At 49.5% G+C, this 22019-nt stretch overlaps 1 protein-coding gene across 1 annotated transcript in view; it reads left to right on the top strand.

Moving 5' to 3' along the window:
• The window catches only part of selenbp1 (selenium binding protein 1), a 75299-nt gene extending 54008 nt beyond the window's left edge, over positions 1-21291 (top strand). The window contains exons 6-12 of the mRNA XM_085978650.1: positions 2089-2271; positions 4272-4453; positions 5576-5654; positions 13564-13685; positions 15828-15920; positions 18118-18236; positions 18398-21291. Of these exons, the coding sequence (XP_085834776.1) occupies positions 2089-2271; positions 4272-4453; positions 5576-5654; positions 13564-13685; positions 15828-15920; positions 18118-18236; positions 18398-18560 (941 nt within the window). The 3' untranslated portion in view covers positions 18561-21291. The remainder of the gene's footprint in view (positions 1-2088; positions 2272-4271; positions 4454-5575; positions 5655-13563; positions 13686-15827; positions 15921-18117; positions 18237-18397) is intronic.
• The last annotated feature ends 728 nt before the right edge of the window (positions 21292-22019 follow it).

The following is a 22019-nucleotide window of genomic DNA, read 5'->3' as shown; positions in this document are numbered from 1 at the left end:
CACATAAGGAGATATTCGGACTGGTGAGGTAGGTTTTAAGGAGCGTCTTAAAGGAGGAGCGAGGAGGAGAGGTTTAGGGATAGAATGCTAGAGCTTTAGGGGCCAGAGAGCTGAAGGCACGGCCACCAATGGCGGAGTGACTAATTGGATAGCTCTTGCAAAGAGCTGGCACAGGCTCGACGGCCGAATGGCCTCCTTCTGTGCTGTATTATTCTGTGGTTGAGCCTGTTTTGCGCTACTGGCGTACACCACTGTCACCTGCCAATAGGGCTAAATTGTGATGCCTTTTGTAGTCGAATAGGCTACTCTTCTTTCGTACGGTCGTAGCAAAGCAAATCAAATGTCAATATCTAAGTCCAATATCCAGGCCGAAGCTTCCGGTGTAACAGCGAGGATATCTTGTAGGCTGCCTGTGAATTTCCTCTGAGGGCAGTGCTCAATGATCTGCTCCAGGGTCTGATCAGGAGCTCCACAGTCGCACGATGGGGATGCTTTAATCTCCCATCTATGGAGAAGGTGGCAGCATCTACCATGGCCAGTTCTGAGGCGGTCGATGGTTGTCCACTGTTTGCGAGGGAGCTTTGATCCTTCAGGTTGTACTGTGGGGTCCTCTATAAGGAATCCATTCCGTAGGTCGCAGTTCTCCCAAGCATTTCGCCATCGGTCATCAAGGCTGCGGGGAGATCGCTGAAGGGCTTCGGCGACGGCCCAAAATGGCCGCCTGGATTGGAGAGGGGTTGGCTGTCGGTCGGTCAAGTCGGCCTGGATCGGCACTGCCTTTGCTGGTGTCGCGGTTGTGTTCTCTGGAGGCTGCATATTCACGGCAGTAGGTGTGGTGGGGCGATGTTTGCAGGCACGGGCAGCCAAGGTGTTGATAAAAGCGTACCCGTGATAATTCTCATACTGACTGACATGAATCAGTCATTCATGAAAGGAAGACATGAAATAATATTGAGCAGCCTGCGGGTGGCATTGTCCAGGGAGAGTATAAATACTCGGGCACGGGCCCAGCTTGTGCGGGATATTCTTAACAGGAACTAGTGAAGGACACAACTAGACCTCCATGTTGTAAAACAGTTGATTAAAGCTTTGTTTAACGCTTAGACCAAGTGCCTAGTAATTTTCTTACATCACTGACGCTCACTGTCTGGGCTCACTCACGAAGGACACATCTCAGAAGAGTGCTGTATCGGCATTGATCTGTTTCTGTTTCTCAAACCAACCGTTATGGGGCCTCTCTCTCTCTCTCGCTCCGAGTAAGATTCCATTTTGTGTGAGGTAAGGGTGTTGCGGAGGTGGGGGAGTGGGAGAGATGGGCAACGGGAGCTGGATCTAAAATAACAACAGAAAATGCTGGAAAAACTCAGAGAGAAATAGAGTCAACGTTTCAGGTTGAAACCCTTCGTCAGGACTGAGAAAAAACACAGGAAATGAAACAGATTAAAAGGCCAGTTTGGGGGCTGGGAAATGGGGCTGAAAGAACAAAAGAGAAGTGAAGAGACATTAAGAGGTATTCAAAACCAGACGAGATGGTGATCGGACTAGTGGAGACAAAAGACGGCTCTAGATGAGGTGTGAAATGCGCTGGCAGAATGGGAGACAGCTGCCCTGTGGGAGAGAGAAAAAGGGAGAAGGGCCAAGACAAAGGTGTAGATAAAAAATATATACAAAAATGTAATAGGGGCCGAGGTTATGATCTGAAATTGTTGAACTCGATGTTGAGTCCAGAGGGCTGTAAAGTGCCTAATCGGAAGATGAGGTGCTGTTCCTCGAGCTTACGCTGAGCTTCCGTGGAACAATGCAAGAGACCGAGGACGGTGAGGTCTGAGTGGGAATGGGGCGGAGAATTAAAGTGACAGGCCACCGGGAGCTCGGGGTCCCCCTTACGGACTGAACGGAGGTGTTCCGCAAAGCGGTCACCCAATCTGCGTTTGGTCTCCCCAATGTAGAGGAGGCCGCACCGTGAGCAGCGAATACAGTATACTAGATTGCAAGAAGTACAAGTAACGAGCTGGATCTAACCCGCTCCCAGCACCTTCCTTGGCTGGAGTTAGAAACCTCGTCTGCCCTTTTTTTTTTCCCGAACAGGCGGCTTTGTTTTACTGGACGGCGAGACGTTTGAAGTGAAGGGGAACTGGGAGCAGGACGGGCACGCCGCGCCCTTCGGTTACGACTTCTGGTATCAGCCCCGGCACAACGTCATGATCAGCACCGAATGGGGCACGCCCAAAGCCTTGGCCGACGGATTTAAGGTCGAAGACGTCAAAGCCGGTGAGTGAGCAGTAACTGAGACCCGCTCCTCCCACCTTCCGTTCTGTTTACACAGAATTTACAGCCCAGAAACAGGCCATTCGGCCCATCTGCTCCGTGCCAGTGTTCATGCTCCACACCAGCCTCCTCCCACCCCTCTTCATCTCACCCCATCAGCATAACCCTCTATTCCTATCTCCCTCCTGTGTTTATCCAGCTTCCCCTTAAATGCATCGATACTATTCACCTCGACCACTCCCTGTGGGAGCGAGTTCCACATTCTCACCACTCTCTGGGTAAAGAAGTTTCTCCTGAATTCCCCATTGGATTTATTAGTGACTCTCTTATATTGACGTCCCCTAGTTCTGGTCTCCCCCAGAAATGGAAACATCTTCTCTACATCTGCCCTATCGAACCCTTTCATAATCTTAAAGACCTCGATCAGGTCACCCCTCAGCCTTCTCTCTTCTAGAGAAAAGAGCCCCAGCCTGTTCAGTCTTTCCTGATCGTTATAACCGCTCAGTTCTGGTATCATCCTTGTAAAAAAATTTTGCACCTTCTCCAGTGCCTCTACATCCTTTTTGTAATGTAGAGTCCAGAACTGTCTGACATGAATCAGGTCATTCATGAAAGAAAGACTTATGAAATAACACTGAGCGGCCTACGGGTGGCGCTGTCCAGGGAGAGTATAAATACTCGGGCACGGGCCCAGCTTGCGCAGGACATTCTTTAACAGGAACTAGTGAAGCACACAACTAGACCTCCATGTTGTAAAACAGTTGATTAAAGCTTTGTTTAATGCTGAGACCGAGTGCCTAGTAGTTTTCTTACGTCACTGTCCACAGTACTCGGCAAGTGTGATCTAACCGAGGTGTGAATCAAGTTTAAAGTACTGTATCTGCTTTTCAATTCTATCCCTCTGGAAATCAACCCGTGCTTTGTTTGCTTTTGTTATGGCCTTATTAACCTGCAGGAAACTGTATGTTAGCATGTACAGGAGTTAGCATGCAGGTACAGCAAGCAATTTGGAAGGCAAATTGCATGTTGGCCTGTATTGCAAAGGGTTGGAGTGCAAGAGTAATTTAGTCTTACTACAACTGTACAGGGACTTAGTGCAACCACACCTGGAGTACTGTGCAGTTTTGGTCTCCTTATCTGAGGAAGGATAGACTTGCCTTAGAGGGAGTGCAGCGAAGGTTCACCAGATTGATTCCTGGGATGAGAGGGTTGTCCTATGAGGAGAGATTGAGTAGAATGGGCCGGTACTCTCTGGGGTGGATGCTGAATCGTGGGGTATATTCCAGGATGAGATCGATAGATTTTTGGACTCTCGGGGAATCGAGGGATGGGGGGCGGGGAAGTGGAGTTGAGGTCGAAGATCAGCCATGATTGATGTAAGAAAACTACTAGGCACTCGGTCTAAGCGTTAAACAAAGCTTTAATCAACTGTTTTACAACATGGAGGTCTAGTTGTGTCCTTCACTAGTTCCTGTTAAGGAATGTCCTGCGCAAGCTGGGCCCGTGCCCGAGTATTTATACTCTCCCTGGACAGCGCCACCCGCAGGCCACTCAGTATTATTTCATAAGTCTTTCTGCCATGAATGACTGGTTCATGTCAATGATCATATTGAATGGCGGAGCAGGCTGGAGGGGCCGTAGGGCCGGCTCCTGCTCCTATTTCATGTGTCTAATTCTGTTCGATTCAGGAGATGGTTCTGTGCTAGTGGATTGGCAGTTAGGATCAGATCAGCCATGATCTTATTGAATGGCGGAGCAGGCTCGAGGGGCCGATTGGTCTACTCCTGCTCCTATTTCTTATGTTCAATGAGATCACCTCTCATTCTTCTAAACACTGGAGAATATTGACCCAAGCAGTATGCAGCCTCCTCATTCCTCCTACCATAATGCACCACCTCACGCTGATCTATATTGAAATGAATTTGCCATTTACACGCCCATTATGTATAGTAACGATCTACAAAGGTCTTCACAATTTCGCTGGAATTTTTTTTTTTTTTAAGGACATTATGGGCAGTGCCTCCACGTCTGGGACTGGACCAAGCACACTCGCGTGCAGACGATCGACCTCGGCAAGGACGGGGCGATCCCGCTGGAGATCCGCTTCCTCCATGACCCTGCCGCCGCCGAGGGGCTGGTCGGCTGCGCTCTGAACAGCTCCGTCTTCCGCTTCTACAAGACGGAGGTACGTCCGGTAGACAGCGCAATTTCTGACGCAGCGGGAAAGGAAGTGGGGTGCAGTGGGTGTGGGGGGGGCGGAGGGCACGGGAGTGGTGTTTGAATCAGGGAGGGTGGCGAGCAACTTGAGGTCTGTGCATGTGATTCCCGCGCTTTCAGTTGTCTGGGCTAGATAGGGAATTCGCAACGTGTCTGGGACGTTTTTCTTGTTCATTCACTGGATGTGGGCACCGCCCAGCATTTATTGCCCATCCCTAATTGCCCCTTGAGAAGGGGGTGGTGGTGAGCCACCTTCTTGAACCGCTGCAGTCCCGTGTGGTGAAGGTGCTCCCACAGCGCTGTTAGGGAGGGAGTTCCAGGATTTTGACCCAGCGACGATGAAGGAACGGCCGATATATTTCCAAGTCAGGATCGTGTGTGTGACTCGGAGGGGAACTTGGAGGTGGTGGTGTTCCCGCGCGCCTGCTGCCCTTGTCCTTCTAGGTGGAAGAGGTGGCGGGTTTGGGAGGTGCTGCCGAAGAAGCCTTGGTGAGTTGCTGCAGTGCATCTTGTAGGTGGTACACACTGCAGCCACGGTACGCCGGTGGTGGAGGGAGTGAATGTTTAAGGTGGTGGATGGGGTGCCAATCAAGTGGGGCTGCTTTGTCCTGGATGGTGTCGAGCTTCTTGAGTGTTGTTGGAGCTGCACTCATCCAGGCAAGTGGAGAGTATTCCATCACACTCCTTACTTGTGCCTTGTAGATGGTGGAAAGGCTTTGGGGAGTCAGGAGGTGAGACACTCACCACAGAATACCCAGCCTCTGATCCGCTCTCGTAGCCACAGTGTTTATGTGGCCGGTCCAGTTAAGCTTCTGGTCAATGGTGACCCCATGTCACGGGGAGGTAGTTAGACTCTCTCTTGTTGCAAGGTATCTGGGTTGTATGGGGAGCTTGCAAGGTTCCGGGGCTGTGTAGGGAGTGCTGCGAACGTACACCTTACGAGCTACCTACATAGCCCAGACACTTTGCAAAAAAAACCGATGTGGTCCACTGGCAGGGGGTAGGTGTGGGAGAACATCAGAGGCTGGCGAATTCCCCCTTACTGAACTGAAACAAGGTTTTCTGGTACATTGTTCGTCTCTTCTCACAGAAAGGAGACTGGGCCGCAGAGAAAGTCATTACTGTCCACAGCAAGAAAGTTGAAGGCTGGATTTTGCCAGAAATGCCAGGCAAGTACAAATGATTTGAGCTGGTCTGTTATCGTAACATTAAGGAGAAACAATGATCTACTTTATTCCCCGCTCAAGCATGATGTTGACAGGCGATGGTAATGTGTTGCATTTTTTTTTTTATACGCACACGGGATGTGGGCGTCGCTGGCAAGGCCGGCATTTATTGCCCATCCCCTAATCGCCCCTTGAGAAGGTGGTGGTGAGCCGCCTTCTTGAACCGCTGCAGTCCCGTGTGGTGAAGCTGCTCCCACAGTGCTGTTAGGGAGGGAGTTCCAGGGTTTTGACCCAGCGACGATGAAGGAACAGCGATATACTTCTAAGCCAGGACGGTGTGTGTGACTCGGAGGGGAATGTTGTGTATGTAACCTGTTCCACCTTAAGAGAGCTTAAGCCTGTTCCACCTTAAGAGATGTACTACTTTCTCAGGCTGCTGTAGACGTAATACCGGGGGTGAACACACCGGTATATAAGCACTGTGCAGTAATCTTGTATTCAGAATAGTCCCTACCTCCAACCAGTAAAGACCTGTTTTATTGTTACTGATTAAGTCTGAGTATTAATTACTTGAACAACTCACAGACTTAACACTGGCGACGAGTCTGATTCGGACCCTGCGGCAGTCACTCCACGGCAGCTTCGTCCACAGCCAGGACGTTGCAGAGAGGTTTCCACCCTCTCCACCCCACTGGAAGACATCCTGACCTCGGAGCCTCCATCGGCGACCGTCAGCTTCTTCTCCAGCTTGGTGGTGGGTAAGCCGTTGTCTGAGCCGGGCAGCGACGCGACAGGCAGTCGTCCGCGTTGGCCGCACGAACGGGGCTGGGGGAGCTGGAGGAATAGGGCGCGAGAGCCGCGAGAGCGATCGCATCTCCAGATAAGGGCCGAGAGCCGCTTCGGTCGGGAGCCACTTCGCGATCCAGCGATCGCATCCGCTGATAAGGGCCGCACTCGGGCGATCGCGGCGAAGATAAGGGCCGCACTCGGGGGCTGAAGGGAGACGGCGTCGGGGGACGGGTGAAGACCGCCAAGCGCGGGAAAACCGCCATTTTGTGGGCGGAGGACGACGGCAAGAGCGGGAAGCCGCCATCTTGGATAGCAGTAAAAAAAAAAAAAATCTGAGAAATTGCAAATCTGATAAAGTACTACAATGCCTAAACACGGGAATATTAGCAACTTTGATAGTGACATCGAAGATTGGGCCATATATGTTGAACGAGTTAAAAATTATTGTAAGGCCAATAAAATTCGTGAGGCTGATAAAGCACTAACATTATTAAATTTAATGGGTGCGAAGACATACGGGCAATTGAAACACCTGTTATCACCAGATGAACCGGCGGATAAGACGTTCGATGAGATTGTTACTGTCCTGAAAGATCATCTAAACCCCACGCCGCTGATGCTAGCGGAACGATTTAAATTTTACGACAGAAGGCAGCTACAGCATGAAAGCAATGCTGAATATTTGCTGGAATTGCGTAAATTAGCGAAATATTGCCAGTTTGGAACGGGACTGACAGATGCACTACGAGACAAATTTGTGTGTGGTTTATTTAAACAGGATACACAAAAGCGACTGCTCGAGGAGAATGAGCTGACGCTTGAGAAGGCGGTCACTATGGCAGCAGCACACAAAGCCGCAGCGAGAGGCACGGCAGTAATGCAGCTACGGTCACCGGAGCTCAGTGCACACAAATTGGGTGTGAGTTCTGGCAAATGTTATCGTTGTGGAAAGACAACGCATGATCAGAACCAGTGTTGGTTTAAAAACCAAGAATGTAGAACTTGTGGTAGGCTTGGACACATAGCTAGAGTATGCAGGTCAGGGAAGAAGACCAGCAACAAGAAGTCACCGCAAGGAAAATACGCAAAAGTACACAAGGTGGCCGAACAGGAGTCCGATTCAGACGCTAGCAGTAATGAACTGGCTGGCTTAAGCAGTATTGAACTGGCTAGCTTAAGGGTACTCAACGCTGGTAAGGGTGCAGACCTCCAGACAATTTGGGTTACTCTTCAGATAGAAGGAGTCCAAGTAAAAATGGAATTGGACACTGGATCGGCATTGTCGGTCATGAATAAGAAAGATTACAGAAGGTTATTCCAACATATTCCCCTACAGGATACGGAGATTATATTGACAACCTACACGGGGCAGAGAGTGTACCCCATCAGGACAATAAAGGTTGCAGTGGCCAACAAGGGCGAAGGAAGTCAAATAATGGACTTATATGTGCTACCGGAGGGAGGTCCACCACTACTAGGCCGGGAGTGGTTTAGAAACATAAATATGGACTGGCATTCGCTAAAAGCCATAAAGAGTGAGAACTCGGTGCAGATAATCAGCCCAGACTCTAGAACTGATGATGGTAAGACCAACCCATGTGCAAAAGACAAAGTTTCAGCACAGAATTCCACTGAGCAACAACAACATAGTTTAACAGAGAATTCTGAGTCTGTCAAGTCTACTGATATGCACATTTTTGAGGGACACTGGGCTCGAACTCAACTCCATTTCAAACTACAACAGCAATTAGAACAAATGATTCGCCGTTTTGAGCAAGAGATGAATGAAATAAAAAAGTTCTTTGTTACAGAGTGGGAGAATCTGGAAAGGCAACAGAAGCAACTGATGGAGAAAATGGAGCAGGAGCACACCAACCATCTGCGCGAGGAGGCCGAACGAATCAAAGCTGATTCAGGTTCTGAAGGTGCGTGCCATAATCTGGTGTCAGAAGAGTTAACGGTCAGCCAACTCCTTCATATGCTGAGGGACAAGACTCTGAAATGGGAAAAACTTGAACACGAGCTGCGATCTTCAAAGGAAAAGGGTTCGGAGCTCTCAAAAGTCATTGAGATGGCTGATGTGACGACACAGACTGAAACGACTGCAACAGAGCAGCCATTGGATGCCAAAAGTACGCTGACTCACGTCAATGTAGAACAACAGACCGCTGAAACAGCTGCTCCGGTAGAGGGATTGCATAGTCCGATCAATCAATCTCCAAAGGAAGTTGAAGTATTAAAATCACAAATGAGGTCACTAGTAAACGACTTGCTGAAAGCCCAGAAAAAGCTGGATGCAGAGGTACACATGAAGAAGTCTCTTCAGGAAAGATGTCTGGATTTGGAACAAGAGCTGGCTAACGTCCAGCTGGGTATGGAGGAAATAGACGACCCTCTCGCTGACCTGTCGGACGACTCCGAATATTACTATGTCCTGTCCTGCCCAACTTGTAACTTCGACTCCCACCATACAGAAATCATGGAGGAGCACTGAAAGTCTACGGAACATCGGGAGAAGGTGGCTCTACTACGAAAAAAGGAGGAAGAGAAGGAGGAACTGCGCATGCAGCTGGCAGCTGTGGCAGCTGACAATGGAGCCCAGAGAGTCTCCAAGAAGCAGAAAAGGAAAAGTAAAAACAGAAGATGACCCATCTGAACCATTATCACCTCTACCAGATCACACACGTGGTCCCTCCGAACGGAGCCAAATCAGTTCGGAAGTTCAAGCTGTTAAATCCATGAAAGGACTATTGAATGAGTAACGTGAACCGACTACACCACAGAGATTGAATCTGTGAACTGTTTTCCGCAGAGACTGAATCTGTGATATGTTACGTTAAACATGAAGTTATATATGTATATATGTTATTACGTTATGTTAAATGGGGGGGATGACTATAAAGCTAAGAAGGGAGGAGTGTTGTGTATGTAACCTGTTCCACCTTAAGAGAGCTTAAGCCTGTTCCACCTTAAGAGATGTACTACTTTCTCAGGCTGCTGTAGACGTAATACTGGGGGTGAACACACCGGTATATAAGCACTGTGCAGTAATCTTGTATTCAGAATAGTCCCTACCTCCAACCAGTAAAGACCTGTTTTATTGTTACTGATTAAGTCTGAGTATTAATTACTTGAACAACTCACAGACTTAACAGGGAACTTGGAGGTGGTGGTGTTCCCGCGCGCCTGCTGCCCTTGTCCTTCTAGGTGGAAGAGGTCGCGGGTTTGGGAGGTGCTGCCGAAGAAGCCTTGGCGAGTTGCTGCAGTGCATCTTGTAGATGGCACACACTGCAGCCACGGTGCGCCGGTGGTGGAGGGAGCGAATGTTTAAGGTGGTGGATCAACCATTGCCAATGGACTCATGTTGGGATTTTTGCACGTTGCGGGTATGTTACTTGGACTAGTAATCCAGAGGTCGGTCTTTCGGATGAGACGTTAAACCGAGGTCCCGACCGCCCTCTCAGGTGGACGTAAAAGATCCCACGGCCACTATTTCGAAGAAGAGCAGGGGGGAAGTTCTCCATCGGTGTCCTGGGGCCAATATTTATCCCTGAACTAACCCCACCACGTATTTGATCATTTATCTCACCGCTGTTTGTGGGATCTTGCTGTGTGCAAATCGGCTGCCGCATTTCCTTCATTACAGCTGTGACACTTCATTGGCTGTAAAGCGCTTTGGGATATCCTCAGATCGTGGAGGGCGCTATGTAAATTCAAGTCTACTTTAATAATCCAGAGATCGCGAGTTCAAATACCACCATGGCAAGTTCAGGAATTTTAATTCGGTTCATAGAAACATAGAAGATAGGAGCAGGAGGAGGCCATTCGGCCCCTCGAGCCTGCTCCGCCATTTAATGAGATCATGGCTGATCATCCAAATTCAGTACCCTGTCCCTGCTTTCTCCCCATATCCCTTTAGCCTCAAGAAATATATCTAACTCCTTCTTGAATATATTTAATGAATTGGCCTCCACTGCCTTCTGTGGTAGAGAATTCCACAGGTTCACCACTCTCTGGGTGAAGAAATTCCTCCTCATCTCAGTCCTAAATGGCTTACCCCTTATCCTTAGACTGTGACCCCTGGTTCTGGACTCCCCCGCCATCGGGAACATCCTTCCTGCATCTAGTCTGTCTAGTCCTGTTAGAATTTTATAAGTTTCAATGAGATAACATAAGAACATAAGAAGTAGGAGCAGGAGTAGGCCATACGGCCCCTCGGGCCTGCTCCGCCATTCAATAGGATCATGGCTGATCCGAATCTAGACTCACGTCCATTTCCCTGCCCGCTCCCCGTAACCCCTTATTCCCTTATCAGCTAGGAAACTGTCTATCTCCGTTTTAAATGTATTTAATGTTGCAGCTTCCACAGCTCTCTGGGGTAGCAAATTCCATAGATTTACTACCCTCTGAGTGAAGAAGTTTCTCCTCATCTCAGTTTTGAAAGGGCAGCCCCTTATTCTAAGATTATGCCCCCTAGTTCTAGTCTCACCCATCAGTGGAAACATCCTCACCGCATCCACCCGATCAAGCCCCCTCACAATCTTATATGTTTCGATAAGATCGCCTCTCGTTCTTCTGAACTCCAATGAGTAGAGGCCCAACCTACTCAACCTTTCCCCATAAGTCAACCACCTCATCTCCGGAATCAACCGAGTGAACCTTCTCTGAACTGCCTCGAGAGCAAGTATATCTTTTCTTAAATATGGAAACCAAAACTGTACGCAGTATTCCAGGTGTGGCCTCACCAGTACCCTGTATAACTGAAGCAAGACTTCCCTGCTTTTATACTCCATCCCCCTTGCAATAAAAGCCAAGATTCCATTGGCCTTCCTCTTCTAAACTCCAGCGAGTACAAGCCCAGTCGTCCCAATCTCTCCTCATAAGTCATTCCTGCCATCCCAGGTATCAGTCTGGTGAATCCTCGCTGCACTCCCTCCATGGCAAGAACATCCTTCCTCAGATAAGGCGACCAAAACTGCACACAATATCTGGAAATAAAATGCTGGTATCAGCAAAAGTGACTGTGAAGCCATCGGAATGTCGTTAAAATGCCAGCAGGTCCTTTAGGGAAGGAAACCCGCCGTCCTTGCCCAGTCCTACTGATATGTGACGACAGTCCTATTCCTAATGCGGTTGACTCCTAAATGACAACATTTATATAGCGCCTTTAAGGTAGTAAAACGTCCCAAGGCATTTCACAGGAGCTTTAATCAGACAAAATTTGACACCGAACCACATAAGGAGATGTTAGGACAAGTTGGTCAAAGAGATCGGTTTTAAGGGTCCTCTTAAAGGAGGAGAGAGAGGCGGAGAGGTTTAGGGAGGGAATTCCAGAGCTCGGGGCCCAGGCGGCTGAAGGCACGGCCGCCAATGGTGGAGCGATGGAAATCGGGGGATGCGCGAGAGGCCGGAATTGGAGGAGCGCAGAGATCTCGGAGGGTTGTGGGGGCCGGAGGAGGTTGCAGAGATAGGGGAGGGGGCACATCCTGAAAATGGATTTAAAAAAGACCCATCTGTGCCCGGGTATGGACAGGGGTATTCTGAGCAAACAGCAACGACGGGGTGATGTGATACATTACCCTTTACCTCACTACTGCCTGAGCAACGCTGGACACTGCTCAAAGCGCCATTACTGGTGTCCAGCATTGTTCGAGCCAGTGAAGAGTCTTTAATAGGTGAGTGCCATTGATCGCAAGACAGGCTGGTCTGCCAGCAAGGTTTGCTGATATTCCCAGTGGCCCAAATACTTTCTTCTGACTGTGCAGCAGCTAGCCACTTGAAATTGGTGCGGGCAAATCCTTTAGACAGGCGGTTCTCAACTTTGTTGGTTGAAGCACTCCTTTTCAAATGGATTAGTAATCCGCCCCCATCTAAATTATACTTGTAATATGAAAGTGCTGCGTGTAAAGAGTGTGTTATAAATCTCATCATCATGAAGAAACGACACGTGAAATAACACTGGACGGCCAGCTCGTGGCGCCGTCCAAGGAGTATAAATACTCGGGCGTGGGCCCAGCTTGCTCAGAGACATTTTGTAAGACAGGAACTAGTGAAGGACAGCTAGACCTCCATGTTCTGAAACAAGTTGATTAAAGCCTTGCTTTATACTCAAACCAAGTGCATAGTGAGTTTATTATGTCAGAGTGTTTTATTAATGCTTTTAAGAGAAGAGGTACAGGAAACTTTTTTTTATCCGGCACTGACGGGACCGACGTGGTGCCGGTTCATCAAAAATTCCGGATAACCGAAAGCTATAGTAAAAGATATGGAGAGCTGAGACCTCCGTATAAAGCAACAAACCCTGTTGCTTAGCAACAGGTTCAGAACAATGGCCACAAGTTCCAAGCGTCTCTGTAGCTTAGCAACAGCTGCAGCCACACCCTTGCACAGCAACAGATCGAGGAAGGCAAGTACAATATGAAGTAAAACTTACCTGAACCTACTCGTGAATTTTGCCGGTTAACCAAGATTTCCAGTTATTTAGGTGCCGGTAAATCGAAAGTTTCCTGTATTTGCTCACAGATATCAGTGAGATGGGTGTGACTGCTTCTCACACCAATCCTGGACAATTTTTAAAGCTGTCAGCAGGCTGGCCAAGGTGGGTGTGGGCACGAGCGCGCCCGCAGATGCAGCTGGAAGCGCAACTCGCTGCCGCACTGTTCCACTGGCACGCTCTGTAGCAGCTGCAACTGTGGGGTTGTACGCGTTTGCTCAGACACGTTCAGGCGCGCGTTTGAAGGCCCACCGCGGGCGCTCCGATCACGCGTCGGGAGGACGGCGCAGGCGCTGGGGAGAGGAGGCGGCTCGTTGCAAAGTGAGCGCGGGCTGTGGGCCTCTGTGAGGAGACGGGCCCAGCCGTCGAGATCAATTCGCAAGAACTGAATCGGTGTCGGTTTTATAAAGAGGAGCAGGCTTGAAATGACCTCTGGTCACGGATCCGCGGTCACCAGTTTGAGAAACACGGCTTTAGCCAGCCCATCCATGCACCGGGATTCCTAGTGCAGGTGGAGTCCGCCAGGATAATTAGCATGGCGCTGAATCCTGGTGGGATCGATGGTGGAGGTCCTGTCCTGTCACACTTAACGGCTGCCAAGCTTGACGCTCGACCTTGCCTTCAATTCAGGTCTCATCACCGACATCCTCATCTCCCTGGATGACCGTTTCCTGTACTTCAGTAACTGGATCCATGGCGACATTCGGCAGTACGATATCACGGACATCAGGAATCCCAAGCTGGTCGGACAGGTAAGGGTGGACAGAAGGTTTGTGTTTGTCTGGAAGTCTGATTAATGGGATAGTCACGCAGGGGAAATCTTAAGCTATTAAGGGGAACTGACAGGGTAGATAGAGAGAAACTATTTCTGCTAGTTAGGGGGCAGAGTCTAAAAATTAGAGCCAGACCTTTCAGGAGTGAAGTTAGGAAACACTTCTACACACAAAGGGTGGTAGAAGTTTGGAACTCTCTTCCGCAATTAATGCTAGATCAATTGTTAATTTTAAATCTGAGATTGATAGATTTTTGTTAACCAAAGGTGTTAAGGGATATGGGGCAAAGGCGGGTAGATGGAGTGAGGTCGCAGATCAGCCATGATCTCAGTGAATGGCGGAGCAGGCTTGGGGCTGAATGGCCTCCTCCTGTTCTGATGGTCCAACACTGAGGAGGGGAACAGAGCCTGGGTCCATGGGTCGACTCTGCCATTGGGAGGAGGGGGCTAAGCCTAGTCACCCAGCGGTCTCAAACCGCATTTACACCGCAGTGTGATCGGGAATTCCCATGTTCGAAATTCACCGTATAGTGCGGAGGCAGACGCCAACATGTTAAGGCACAGGTATAACTTTGAAGCAACTTTGCACGTGTGATCTGGGGCATGCGTAGCTGCAGTGAAGTGACATTTATAGACTTCACCATTCTTACTGTGCATCTTCTGCAATGTAAGCCATTTACCTTACCAACAACTTGTATTTTTATAGCACCTTTAGCGATCTAACAGAATTTGCCACCGAGCCACATAAGGAGATATTAAGACTGGTGACCAAAAGCTTGGTCAAAGAGGTCGGTTTTAAGGAGCGTCTTAAAGGAGGAGAGAGAGGCGGAGAGGTTTAGGGAGGGAATTCCAGAGCTCGGGGCCCAGGCGGCTGAAGGCACGGCCGCCAATGGTGGAGCGATGGAAATCGGGGGATGCGCGAGAGGCCAGAATTGGAGGAGCGCAGAGATCTCGGCGGTTTGTAGGGCTGGAGGAGGTCACAGAGATAGGGAAGGGGGGGGGGGCGCGAGGAGGCCATGGAGGGATTGAAAACAAGAATGTGAATATTTAAATCGAGGTGTTGCCGGACCGGGTGCCAATGTAGGTCAGCGCGCACGGGGGGTGGGGGGGGGGTTGGTGATGGGTGAACGGGACTCGGTGCAAGTTAGGACACGGGGCGGCAGAGTTTGGGAGGAGCTGAAGTTTACGGGGGGGGGGGGGGTGGAAGGGGGGAGGCTGGCCAGGGGAGCGTTGGAACAGTTGAGTCTAGAGGTAACAAAGGCATGGGGCACTGGGCAGGAGTGCTGGAATTTTTTAAGACACGGTTTAATGGCACCCTCCGACTACAGTACAAAGGGATCTGGGGGTCCTGGTGCATGAAACACAGAAGGTTAGTATGCAGGTACAGCAGGTGATCAGGAAGGCCAATGGAATCTTGGCTTTTATTGCAAGGGGGATGGAGTATAAAAGCAGGGAAGTCTTGCTTCAGTTATACAGGGTATTGGTGAGGCCACACCTGGAATATTGCGTGCAGTTTTGGTTTCCATATTTAAGAAAAGATATACTTGCTCTCGAGGCGGTTCAGAGAAGGTTCACTCGGTTGATTCCGGAGATGAGGGGGTTGACGTATGAGGAAAGGTTGAGTAGGTTGGGCCTCTACTCATTGGAGTTCAGAAGAATGAGAGGCGATCTTATCGAAACATATAAGATTGTGAGGGGGCTTGATCGGGTGGATGCGGGGAGGATGTTTCCACTGATGGGTGAGACTAGAACTAGGGGGCATAATCTTAGAATAAGGGGCTGCCCTTTCAAAACTGAGATGAGGAGAAACTTCTTCACTCAGAGGGTAGTAAATCCATGGAATTTGCTACCTCAGAGAGCTGTGGAAGCTGCGACATTAAATAAATTTAAAACGGAGATAGACAGTTTCCTAGCTGATAAGGGAATTAGGGGTTACAGGGAGCGGGCAGGGAAGTGGACGTGAGTCTAGGTTCGGATCATCCATGATCCTATTGAATGGCGGAGCAGGCCCGAGGGGCTGCATGGCCTACTCCTGCTCCTACTTCTTATGTCCTTATAGTGCTCTGGGGGTACAAAATCCCGGCACCAGCCGTTTTGAGGACTAACTAAGTTTTGTTTTTAGGTGTTTATCGGAGGGTGCATTTTGAAGGGTGGACCGGTGAAAGTCCATGACGACAAGGAACTGAAGAGGCAGCCTGAGCCCCGGGTAGTTAAAGTAAGGAGAATTCTTTAATCCCGTTCTTATTCCCCCCTCTACCCTGAAGGTGCTGGCTCTTTGCTGGGTGGGGTCTGCTGTAATGGGTGCCGGCAGGCCACCTCGAAAACGGCACTGCCTCCTGTGCGAGCCTCGACGGCCAGTGTCGGCAGGCGCTTTGACCACAGCAGAGCCCCGTTCTGTTCTCACACGGCGTGCGCACAAGCGGGCACATTGCAGCAGGGGAATCGCTGAAAGAAAAAAAGACAGACTTGCATTTCTCCAGCGCCTTTCGCCACCTCAGGACGCCCCAAAGGGCTTGACAGCCAATGAAGTACTTTTTTTGAAGTGTGGTCACTGTTGTGATGTGGGAAACGCGGCAGCCAATTTACGCACAGCAAGCTCCCACAAACAGCAATGTGATAACGACCGTTATAAACAGTGTAATAGGGGCCGTCTTTCGGGATGAGACGTTAAACCGAGGCCCCGTCTACCCTCTCAGGTGGACGTTAGAGATCCCACGGCCACTATTTCGAAGAAGAGCAGGGGGGGGGGGGGCGTTCTCCCCGGTGTCCTGGGGCCAATATTTATTCCTTGATCAACATCAATAAAGAAACGTTGATCTGGTGATTATCACACTGCTGTCTGTAAGCAAGGAAAATCTGGATGGTAAAACAGAACTAACAGACTCAGGTGTTACCCAGATCAATAGTTTATTACGAGTGCACACGGGAGAACCACCTCAGCCAACCCCAGCTGGAGGCTCCGTTCTCAGAGGAAAAGTGACAATACAGCTTAGTTTATACAGTTTATTAGACAACACCCACTTATTACTAATGGGGTGTATACATGGGAATATTGATACTTCATTGGTTTACATGGTTAATCAATCAACTACTAAGCCTGTCCTTCGAACTCGAGTATGTAGTGTATGTATCCGTCTACCTTTAAGAAAACCATTGTATGTAACCGTTCACCTTTAAGAGAACTATTTTAGGTGTGGCACTACTTTGTTGGCTTCTGTATACTGTAATACCGACGGTGACCACACCGGTATATAAGTGCTGTGTCAGGATTTATTTGGCAGATTCGCCCTGACCTTCGAATAGTAAAGTCCTGTTTTAAGTTACTCTGGTAGTCTGTGTATTAATTAACTAAACAACCCACAGACTTTACAGAGTACCCCCTGAATACGTCAGTAAAAAGCTTGTCGACTGTAGGAGGCTTCATATTCATGAGCTATCTCTTACTTTTGTTATCAGTATGGGAAAGTGTTTTCCAGCAGAGACATGGCTAGCTGGATACAAACCCACACTGATTAATGCAGCTGGCTGACTACTTCTTCAAGGCCTTATTTGCTGCTGCTTCTGAATCGTGCCTTTGTACTCTTATCTCTTCCAAGAACAGGCTCTTTCTAAACAGTCACAGGAAACCTTTTTTTATCCGGCACGGACGGGACCGACGTGGTGCCGGTTCATCAAAAATTCCGGATAACCGAAAGCTATAGTAAAAGATACGGAGCTGAGAGCTCTGTATAAAGCAACAAACCCTGTTAGGTTCAGAACAATGGCCACAAGTTCCAAGCGTCTCTGTAGCTTAGCAACAGCTGCAGCCACACCCTTGCACAGCAACAAATGGAGGAAGGCAAGTAATAAAACTTACCTGAACCTACTCCTGAATTTTGCCGATTAACCGCGATTTCCGGTTATTTAGGTGCCGGTAAATCGAAAGTTTCCTGTACCAGGTTGTAATTACAAGCAACATTTCAGAAGGCCTTTGGTCAGCTAATTTCTATTGATGTTAGTCTAAAAGGGTTAACATAGCCAAGTATCCCATGGTGCTTTGCGTTTGTTTTCCAGCGAACAAGACTAAATGGTACCTTTCAGATAGTTTTATACCGGTCGAATATTGAGGACCCCTTTATATCCCTTAAATCAAATTTTATCCCAACACTGTCTGTGGGAGCTTGCTGTGCGCAAATTGGCTGCCTCGTTTCCTACATTACAACAGTGACCACACTTCAAAAAAAGTGCTTCATTGGCTTTGAAGCGCTTCGGGACGTCCTGAAGTGGTGAAAGGCGCTGGAGAAATGCATTTCTTTCTTTTACTGGACCATGCTACTGAATCAATGGAGCCTAACTTTATACTCCCATAATATGTGCACAAATAAAGCTTCCCCCCCCCCACTCTAGTAAATACTTTTTCCATGTTGAAACAGGGGACGAGGATTTGGGGAGGTCCTCAGATGATCCAGCTGAGCTTGGATGGGAAGCGCCTGTATGTCACTACCTCCCTGTACAGTGGATGGGACAAACAATTCTACCCGGATATTATCAAGTAAGTCAATCACAGAATCACGCAGCCCAATCGTGCCGGCTCTTTGAAAGAGACATCACCCTGCCAAATGTTTCCTATCCAATGCCCTTTCGAAGGGAGAACGGAAGGTGGAAAGGTCGAGGATTTTAGTTCTGTACGGTGACCTCTCCTTTCTATTGCAGGGAAGGGTCGGTGATGCTGCAGATTGACGTGGACTCAGAAAAGGGAGGCTTGACCGTCAACGAGAACTTTCTGGTGGACTTTGGGAAGGAACCCGACGGGCCGGCCCTTGCCCACGAAGTGCGGTACCCTGGTGGCGACTGCAGTTCCGATATCTGGCTGTAGATGGAATTGTGGGGGGTTGTGAGAGGGGGCCAGAGAAACGTCAAACATAGAAGATAGGAGCAGGAGTAGGCCATTCGGCCCCTCGAGCCCGCTCCGCCATTCAATGAGATCATGGCTGATCATCCAAATTCAGTACCCTGTCCCTGCCTTCTCCCCATATCCCTTTAGCCTTAAGAAATATATCCAACTCCTTCTTGAATATATTTAATGAATTGGCCTCAACTGCCTTCTGTGGTAGAGAATTCCACAGGTTCACCACTCTCTGGGTGAAGAAATTCCTCCTCATCTCAGTCCTAAATGGCTTACCCCTTATCCTTAGACTGTGACCCCTGGTTCTGGACTCCCCCGCCATCGGGAACATCCTTCCTGCATCTAGTCTGTCCAGTCCTGTCAGAATTTTGTAAGTTTCAATGAGATCCCCTCTCATTCTTCTAAACTCCAGCGAGTATAAGCCCAATCGACCCAATCTCTCCTATGTCATTCCTGCCATCCCAGGTATCAGTCTGGTGAATCTTCGCTGGACTCCCTCCATGGCAAGAACATCCTTCCTCAGATAAGGCGACCAAAACTGCACACAATACTCAAGGTGTGGTCTCACCAAGGCCCTGTACAACTGCAGCAAGGCATCCTTGTTCCTGTACTCAAACCCTCTCGCTACGAAGGCCAACATACCATTTGCCTTATTAACCGCCTGCTGCACCTGCATGCTTACCTTCAGCGACTGGTGCACAAGGACACCCAGGTCTCCTTGCACTTCCCCTTCTCCCAATCTATTGCCATTCAGATAATAATCTGCCTTCCTGTTTTTGACACCAAAGTGGATAACCTCGCATTTATCCACGTTATATTGCATCTGCCATGCTTCTGCCCAATCACCCAACCTGTCAAGACTCAGGGAGGGCTCCATTTTCAACCGAGGTCCATTTGGTGCAGCTCCTTGCTCTCCGTAGTGTGTGAAGGAGCATTTAATGAGCAGCTGCCTCTGTTGTCTTAGCTTTTGGCCAATTGAACACTTTGAAATGTTGAGAATTAAATCTCCCCGCCGCCCCCACTCAGTGAAAGGTTGCAGGTTCAATTACTGGACTGGACTGAGTTAGATGATCTCAGTCGAGCTGGCAGGTGGGACTACTGCAACCGGCCTCAGCCAGGGTTCCTGCTCCCAGTTGATCGTCAGCGATCCCTGGGAACAGGAGGTGGCCATTCAGCCCCTCGAGCCTGTTCCGTCATTCAGTTAAGATTTTGGCTGATCTGTATCTTAACTCCAACCTGCCTTGGTTCTGTAACCCTTAATACACTTAACCAACAAAAATCTATTGATTAAAATCTTGAAATTTTCACTTGACCCCCCCAGCCTCAACAGCTTTTTGGGGGGAGAGGGTTCCAGATTTCCACCACCCTTTGTGCGAAGAACTGCTTCCTGACATCACCCCTGAACGGCCTGGCTCTAATTTTAAGGTGACGCCTCCCCTTGTTCTGGACTCCCCCCCCACCGGAGGAAATAGTTTCTCTCTCTCTCTAGTCATAGAGTCATACAGCACAGAAAGAGGCCCTTCGGCCCATCGCGTCCGTGCCGGCCATCAAGCCCTGTCTAATCTAATCCCATTTTCCAGCACTTGGTCCGTAGCCTTGTATGCCGTGGCATTTCAAGTGCTCATCTAAATGCTTCTTGAATGTTGTGAGGGTTCCTGCCTCTACCACCCTTTCAGGCAGTGAGTTCCAGATTCCAACCACCCTCTGGGTGAAAAAGTTCTTCCTCAAATCCCCTCTAAACCTCCTGCCCCTTACCTTGAAACTATGCCCCCTTGTTATTGACCCCTCTACTAAGGGGAAAAGTTCCTTTCTATCCACCCTATCTATGCCCCTCATAATTTTGTACACCTCAATCAGGTCCCCCCTCAGCCTTCTCTGCTCTAAGGAAAACAACCCCAGCCTGTCCAGTCTTTCTTTATAGCTGAAGCGCTCCAGCCCAGGTAACATCCTGGTGAATCTCCTCTGCACCCTCTCCAATGCAATCACATCCTTCCTATAGTGTGGCGACCAGACTGCACACAGTATTCCAGCTGTGGCCTTACCAGCGTTTTGTACAGCTCCATCATAACCTCCCTGCTCTTATATTCTATGCCTCGGCTAATGAAGGCAAGTATCCCATATGCCTTTTTAACCACCTTATCTACCTGTCCTGCTGCCTTCAGGGATCTATGTACATGCACACCAGGGTCCCTCTGATCCTCTGTCCTTCCTAGGGTCCTACCATTCATTGTGTATTCCCTTGCCTTGTTAGTCCGTCGGATCTTTTAATCATCTTAAACACCTCGATTAGATCACCCCTTAATCTTCTAAACTCGAGGGAATACAAGCCCAGTTTATGCAACCTGTCCTCGTAATTTAACCCTTTTAGTCCCTATCTCTTGCGGGTTTAATTCTCCTTTGAATCAAGCCTGTCCTGCCAGTTAACAATCAACCGAAACATTCATTTTATGCTTTACAAAGCAAAAAAAGAGTAATTTTTGCAAAGCCTCCCTGAGCACATGACGCCGAGAGCTCGGGTACTGCGCCTGACTATTTTCTTTGAAGTATGTCACACTGCGTCTTCATTCTATTGCCTACTTTGTGATACTCGACTCATAATCCAGAGAACACGGGTTCAAATCCCACCATGGCTGCTTGATCATTTGAATTCACTTCAAAAGAAAGCTGGAAATAAAAAATCTGGTTTCAGTAAAAAAAAAAAGTGCTGTCGGGATTGACGTAAAAACCCAACTGGTTCACTGATGTCCTTGAGGGAAGGAAACCTGCGGTCCTTACCCGGTCTGGTGTCAGCCGTGGCTCAGTGGGTAGCACGCTTGCCTCCGAGACAGAAAATTGTGGGTTCATGTTCCACTCCAGAGACTTGAGCACAAAAATCTAGGCCGACACTCCAGTGAGGGAGCGCCGCACTGTCGGAGGGGCGGTACTGAGGGAGCGCCGCACTGTCGGAGGGGCAGTACTGAGGGAGCGCCGCACTGTCGGAGGGACGGTACTGAGGGAGCGCCGCACTGTCGGAGGGGCGGTACTGAGGGAGCGCCGCACCGTCGGAGGGGCAGTGCCGAGGGGCCGCCGCACTGTCGGAGGGGCAGTACTGAGGGAGCGCCGCACTGTCGGAGGGGCGGTACTGAGGGAGCGCCGCACTGTCGGAGGCGCCGCACTGTCGGAGGGGCGGTACTGAGGGAGCGCCGCACTGTCGGAGGGGCGGTACTGAGGGAGCGTCGCACTGTCGGAGGGACGGTACTGAGGGAGCGCCGCACTGTCGGAGGGGCGGTACTGAGGGAGCGCCGCACTGTCGGAGGGGCAGTGCCGAGGGGCCGCCGCACTGTCGGAGGGGCAGTACTGAGGGGCCGCCGCACTGTCGGAGGGGCGGTACTGAGGGAGCGCCGCCATGTCGGAGGGTCGGTACTGAGGGAGCGCCGCACTGTCGGAGGG

This window comes from Somniosus microcephalus, unplaced genomic scaffold (genome assembly GCF_052327205.1).
Source record: "Somniosus microcephalus isolate GS21.2 unplaced genomic scaffold, FLI_Smic_1.0 unresolved_chr7, whole genome shotgun sequence".
NCBI classification, from domain to species: domain Eukaryota; kingdom Metazoa; phylum Chordata; class Chondrichthyes; order Squaliformes; family Somniosidae; genus Somniosus; species Somniosus microcephalus.
This window is presented reverse-complemented; position numbering and strand designations above follow the sequence as displayed.